The following is a 7036-nucleotide window of genomic DNA, read 5'->3' as shown; positions in this document are numbered from 1 at the left end:
CTTTTCGCGGGAACTGACACAGTCCGTATATCTGATATTCTTAATGTAAACACGAGAATCGCTAGAGAGATTGCAAAGGCATGCCAAAACATGTCAAAAACCTACTACCCAATGCGATAAATACTCAAACTCAATGCAGCGGGTAACCGAGCGACACATCCATACTCATATCGACGGAACTTGCCAAACAAAGACCACAAGTTATTAACAAAACAGGTGATATATTGCTCCCGTATGTATTGCAAAAAGGTAGAAATAACAATGCCCAAAATTACTCTGACGCGCAACTTTCCTACATAAAACGTTCTGGACATCATCAGCGACAATGCAACTCTAGATGCAAAAAAACTCGGACGGGAAAAAAGTGCACAGAGTAAGCAGAGCTGAAGGGCTAGAGCAAAGTCATTTACCGTCCTTTCGGTACCTTGTTCTGTCTGCAATTTACCTATTGATGGGAGCTATGACGATCTGAGTTACAGAAAGAAGGTAGGAAGGTGATCCTCCAAAATTGTGAGAAGCTCTCTTGCCTGGCTATTCCTGTCCACTGGTCTCCCGCCGACCCTGCTAGCTGCCTCCAAAAGCTGCCCTCTCAGTTTCTGCGGCAACAAACAGCCACCCGCCGCCCTCTGACACTCTCGGTACAGAGGTAGGTATGCTATAGCAGTGACCAGGGGCGGAGGCAGATCCCTGAGGCAAATGGGCGAGGAACCCCTTCGAAGAATCCTCACGCAATTTACAAAGTGGTTCTCGCCATATTTCAGGCCCTCGGTGAAAGCTGCCTCCGACCAATGTTCCTTCAAAAATGCTCGCAAGTCGGGGGATACAGCCTCATCGGAAGACCTAGCAATGCTGTCGGCTACGGCATATGTTGCTGCAGGATCACTGAGGAAATCAATACGGAGAAGGAATGCAACACCGTCTAGAGACCCGCTGCTTCTCTCGCCCGCTGCTTTGAGGATCTCGATGCTAAGGGCTGCGAGGACGTGCTGAGGGATGTGTGGGAGAAGGTACGCTGCAATGCCGACATGGCAGCAAGAAGCGGCGGCAGTAAGAGCAAGGCACAGCTCCATGTCCCTACATCCACGTTCGACAAACCATTGAACTACTTGCATGCAACCACGCTCAGCAGCTCGCATGAGCGGACCCAGGAAGGCTCCGGCATTCCCTTCTTCGACCAAGCACTCCATGGTTCCAATTTTGCAGTAATGCGATGCAAAGCCTAAGGCAAGATCGACATCCACATCCAAGCTGTTCCTTTGAGCAATCTGGGAAGAAAAAAGGAAAAATGAGAATTTAGCAGGGATCATGACGACAATTGCTCAAGCATAAATCCATATTGGGAGAAATCAATTCCTAATTCTAAAAGCTACAACAAATTAAGTCAATTCTATGTTTCTAAGAAGTTCACATAGTATTTATGTTTCTCACAGGATAAAGCAAGCAACTCAACAAAGGTTTCAGAACCGAAAAGGGAGGGTACATAGAATATTCTAAACACCATAGAGATGCGTATAAACCGACATCCTCAAAATTTTATACCCCCGAAGAATGAAGATATATGTCAGAACAAAAACAAAAGGAGAAAACCTGTACGAGAGAATGAATTAGATAGTACCTTGTCTTTTTGTCACCTAAAATTCATTGACAGAAAATTCCCTCACATCGAAAAAGTTAGATTATTGTCTAGGGATGATAAAATGTTCCCAAGTATCAATTTTCGTTATGAATCTTTCAATATTTGTTCATTATAAATCTTTTGACATCGGTATCCTTCTCTTTGAAATAAATGATTCTGAAATCTCAACTTTATCCCATCAAGTTTAGGTGTTAGATTCATTAGTTCAAGCAAAGAAGTCAAATTATTGCCTAAACTATTCAATGAACAGTCAGCCCACCTAAACCGTCTAAAGGAATATGCGATACAGTCCATAGTCTAACTTACTACTCAAGATTTATGGTTTTATTTATTTTTCAAAAACAAATTCAATGAATTATTGCATTCTAGATTAATGACCTAGCAAATATTCAACAATGTCAGTTTAGTTACTATGATGCATGACTATTTGACAAGCAATAACATCAGGAGAATAAGGGAATATTTATCGCATTGAAGCCTAAAGCCTAAGTATCAATTACATAAGCCATCAGTCCAATAAGAATTAGACTTATATTTCTTATCCAACCTCTAGAATCAACCATGACGGTGACCTTTCTAGGCTTACAGACTGACACTATTAAACTGCCTTTCACCCTCAGCATACATATATTTCTTATCCAACCTCTAGAATCAACCATGCCTGTGACCTTTCTAGGCTTACAGACTAACACTATTAAACTGTCTTTCACCCTCAGCATACATACCGCCTTCAGGCTAACCTCAACCTGTCTTAAGTAATACCTGATCTAGAACCAGTCTTTAATTATATTTTTTGATGGAGTCCTGTAGTCTCTACCTCAATTCAGCAACATTTTGATGTTCTTGAACTACATTTTGTTTATTTTGAGCAGCCATGGTGATAGGTGTATTGCAGATTCATGTTTATGTTACTCTTCAACAATTTGCAATCTTGAGATTGATACCATATTACAGGATTACTTGAACTAACGAAACCAGTAGTTGCCCAACTTGATTAGTGTCTACTGTCTACTATATTCCAAAATTCCAGAATGCAAAAGCAAGCATCTAAAATATTATATAAATACTGCAAGTCTGGATTAACCATAAAAACAAGAACTTGGCACTGAAACATTCAGTTTGCAGTAGGATTAACATGCTGGTGCTCACAAAAGTATGAATATGATGTAACTCAAAAGAAAGAATGAGCAAGTGCAAATACAGAATCCGTTATGGGCCCAAAGATGTTATTTGGTGATCATTAGGAGTGAGCTCATGGATTAGAGCCTTAAATTCAGTCTTGATTTAATCTTTCACATTTAACATGCCAATTGATAACAAAAGTATGAATATGATAATAGATCAAAGAAAGAAAGTGTACGAGTTAGTCCCAATGTCATGAAGAGGTCGCATGAATTGGATTAGTTATCGGTTTAGTTTAACTACTCACATGTATTACTATTTGTGGTTGTTATGGGGCAAGCTCATGGACAAGAGTCTTAAATTCAGTCTTGAACTAACCTTTCAGGTTATCGTTTGAGGTTGTTATGGCTGAATAAGCAATTGCAAGTGTCAAGTTGAAATCCTACAAATGAATACTCTATGAAATGAAAATAAATCAGTATGTGTTTGACTAAAATCATAATTGTGTATCAACTAGTTATCTGGTGTTCTCTCCCACGAATGCTATGGGATCTCGACTTCTCTTCCTCATCAACAAGCTCCATCTATTCCTTGACCATGGCAACAGATCATGCTCCTTTGATTCAGTTTTTTTATTTAATCTTGCATGTATATTAGATGAGGAAGAAGTCGTGTGTTACGATGCATTCCAAATGCATAATCTAGATCTGACATTTCCATTTATCACTTTCACCTGTAGCAATCATTTATGTTCGATTGTTCCTTCACCTCATTACAATTTTCTGCTTAAATTAGAAAATATTTCAGCTGTTATGAAACAACAGAATAAGATATGTAGCAGTTAACACGACAAAATTTATTTCCCAAGACAGAGGTAGATAATTACCTGCAGCAAAATTCTTACAAGCTCTGTACTTCCAAATCTCGATGCTTCAAGAAAGCATTGGTTTACATTATCTGCGCCACCCTCAACGAGCATTCCTAGTAATCCCTGTATGACAGTTGCCGAAATTCCAGATGCCCAACCAGAGTCAAAGGAGCTAGAGAAGAGAGTCAGAGGGAAACATGCAGCATCAAAAGCTTCTGTAAAATCCTTTCCAGTGAGGCTGTTGCCAGCAAGATCTAAAAAGGTCCTAAATGCTGACAATTGGAGTTGGAGTTCCAGAATTGTGCTGTGGTTCCTTCTACCCTTGTTCTCCTGGCACCGAGAGTGGATTCCTATGCACTTCAAGGCCCATTCTGTGAACTTTTGGACCTTCACACTGGCTTCTGCTTTCAGAACCTCATCACCATGACATTCTTGAAGTCGTTCATGCAACCTGACAAAAAGGATGAAATGAGAACTAGTTCACCATGCATAGATCATGGTTTAACTACAAGAGAAACGAGAATATATCTCTATGCCTACAAATTCAAAAGCAACAACTAGGTCATATTTTCAAAGAGATTATGTGAAGAGAAATAACAATTTGCATCTAGGAACAGAAAGACTATGGGAGACATGGTCCTTCACCTTTGGGCCATAATACCGACTGTATCAGACAAACTCATTGTTCTACTCTGACATGCAGAAACACACGAAGCAAGAAACGATGTTCGGAGGGCTGCCCTTGTGAAGTCATTTGCTCCATTCTCGACAATTTTCTTAATCAGACCTGTAATGCCACTCAATTCTTGCCTAGTGGTCAAGAACCATATGGAGTCTAAAGCTATACACAACATATCATTTAGAGTTTGTGGATCTGCCACCAGAATCAGGTCCTCAGCGAGCTTTAAATCCTGAGAACTCACTGCTCCCTGAAACATACGACCAAGCTCAATTCTATCCTGCCTGCTGAGTTTCTTTTCTTGCTTATTTTTATCCTTCTTTCGAACCTCAGATTCCTCCATCAATTCAGAGGCTCTAGATCTGCCAATACTAGTGCCTCGGATATGGCCTTTGCAGACCAGAGGAGCCTCCCTTGAGAAAATCGCATCGCTTCCCTCGCCCTTGTCACCCTCCATGGCGTGATCCATTTCCATCTCCGAGAAGAAGGCATCCTCTGGTTGGCAATCTTTCACCAAATGCATCGGCTCCTTCTCATCGACCATTAGGGTCTTGCTTTCATCCTCCATTTTTGCAACAGCAACCAAGTTTTTAGCTCCTTTTCCCAAACAAAAATGAAACAGTCAGAACCAAATCCTGTTCTTTCAATCAGAACGAGCATTTGCTGAAGCACCAAATCAGCCCCTTTCAAGATGAACCAAAAATAAAGGGCAATCTTTGATGATTTCTGCCTAAAAAAAACGTCCTGTTTAAAGATCCACCTCAAGTGCAGAAAAGGCTTGAAATTCTGCAACTGATTTCCCTTCTCTTCATGAATCCGGCATCACAGACGCAAAACCATGCCAACTTCAACAAAAATGAGGTGAAGAAGCGGTAGCATGGAACACAGAGCTCTCAAACCCTAATACGTTTGAAATCTAACAAGCTAAATCCACAACAGCACCTGTAAAATACAAAAACACAGAAATAAAAGGCCTGAAACAAGAATCGGATCCATTTCACAGACCACCACCACTCCCATACACATAAACAATCTTACAAAAAATGATCTTTCAAAAAGACGAATCCATGACAGCACCAGAGAGAATCCAAAACCATTTCAAAGAAAAAATTCCATTGCAGAAAATGGCAAAAATATACCAATCGCCACCCAAAACAATGATCAATTCACAATCACCACCAAATAGCACCCAACGCACCGATCAAAAACGGATTTTCCCGACGAAAACATCCACAACCAAACCATCGCGCAGAAAAACCAACAGAAAGAACCGATTTTTACCGCCGGATGAATGGGGAAAAAGGGGCGGGCGGTCGCAACGAAAAGCGATTGCAAAGGGCCAAACGAGATCGACGAAGGAACAACAAAAAAAGGCAGAAACACAATAATATCGAGAGAAAGAAGGGCAAGGAAACCAACCTTCAGGGCCTCAGGCCAGAAGAAGACGGAGAGAGAGGGAGGGAGGGAGAGAGAGAGCTCAGTTGCCAGGGTCCATGGAAGATAGAGAACTCCTTCCCCTTGGAGATGGAAAAGAGGCCCTTTTTATTATTGCTTTGCCTTCTTTATTAATTACCAGCCACTTGAAATAGACATATATTTAGAAGAGAAAGGATTTTTTTTTAAAAAAAAATAATTTTATTTTTTTATTCGATATGTGATGATAATAATGATAATAATAGTTTTTATTTATATGAAATAAATTTGAATATATGAAAAAGAATAAAAATGATAACTTGTGTTGCATCATTTTTTTGACCAATAAATAATGGAAGGAGAAAAAACTTAGAGAGAAAGGGAGAGGGAGACAAAGGAGAGAGAGTGGCATAATTAATATTGTTTGTATATGAGAAAAAAATCATTAAAAAAAGTATGATTCCCTAATTTTTTATTTATTTTATTATCAAGAATAAAGTAAAATATTTTAATTTTAAATAAGAGTATTTGGATTGAACATGGGGGAATATTTTTTTATAATAATAATAATATAATAAATATTTTAAAATTTTATTTATTTAACCTCTCGTGAAAGTGAGAGTCACCACTGTGGGAGATCCCACCATCCAAGAAATAATTCATTTTTTTTCCCATGGTGGGGTCCAACTCGTTGGGTACTACTGGCCCACCTCAATCATTGGAATACTTTCATCATTTCTCCTTCTCTTAAAATAGAATTTCATTTATTTATTTTCTTTAATGTATTTTTATTTTCAAAAATGGAAAAGATTTTTTTTATTGTTAATGTCATAAAAATACCAAAATCTCTTTGTTTTTTTTTTCATTATAAATTTTAATACTATTATATAACAGTTTTGGTTAGAGTTTTATGTCTTGTAACAATTTTACTTAGCTCTTGAAGCAATTTGATCAAAATTATCATAATTGTCAGCTCTATATATATAGTTTAAATGTCGTTAATTTAGTGAATTTAATTTGTGTTACTACTGATAACTCAATCTATCGAACGAGAGAATAGCTAAGGAGTAATGGTATAATAGTTAAGACTCTTTAATGAAGGGATTTAAGATTTTAGTCTGATATTTCCATAAGATTAATGGAGTCAAGTCTGGAATTGGTTTTTAAACAGCTAGATACTTATATTCCAAAAAACAAGATGATAATTTAAGAGACCAGATTCTTTGATATGTAGTCCTGCTCCTTTCATAGTCCTTCTGTAATTTGCACGTCTGATCGTGGTTTAAATTCCATCAAAATTAACTACGATCTCTCCTGA

The 7036-nt window shown here is 38.4% G+C and overlaps 1 protein-coding gene across 1 annotated transcript; it reads right to left on the bottom strand.

Moving 5' to 3' along the window:
• Positions 1 to 201: 201 nt before the first annotated feature.
• Positions 202 to 5873, bottom strand: LOC122041236 (ankyrin repeat protein SKIP35-like). The gene is made up of 4 exons (XM_042600859.1): positions 5725 to 5873; positions 4272 to 5247; positions 3645 to 4077; positions 202 to 1265 (listed from the first exon to the last, which is right to left on the bottom strand). Exons 2-4 carry the CDS (start codon positions 4871 to 4873, stop codon positions 474 to 476), a joined length of 1827 nt encoding a protein of 608 aa, XP_042456793.1. The 5' UTR covers positions 4874 to 5247; positions 5725 to 5873; the 3' UTR covers positions 202 to 473.
• Positions 5874 to 7036: the final 1163 nt, after the last annotated feature.

The sequence above is a fragment of the Zingiber officinale genome, chromosome 2A (assembly GCF_018446385.1).
Source record: "Zingiber officinale cultivar Zhangliang chromosome 2A, Zo_v1.1, whole genome shotgun sequence".
Classification (NCBI taxonomy): domain Eukaryota; kingdom Viridiplantae; phylum Streptophyta; class Magnoliopsida; order Zingiberales; family Zingiberaceae; genus Zingiber; species Zingiber officinale.
The sequence above is the reverse complement of the archived record's forward strand: the minus strand, read 5'-3'. Positions and strand labels throughout refer to the sequence as shown.

Coding starts and splice junctions, on each gene's coding strand:
- LOC122041236 (XM_042600859.1), bottom strand. CDS start 4,873: ATGGAGGATGAAAGCAAGACCCTAATGGTCGATGAGAAGGAGCCGATG. Junction 4,078..4,271: donor GTCGGTATTATGGCCCAAAG/GTGAAGGACCAT, acceptor CCTTTTTGTCAG/GTTGCATGAACGACTTCAAG. Junction 1,266..3,644: donor TTGTAAGAATTTTGCTGCAG/GTAATTATCTAC, acceptor TTTTCTTCCCAG/ATTGCTCAAAGGAACAGCTT.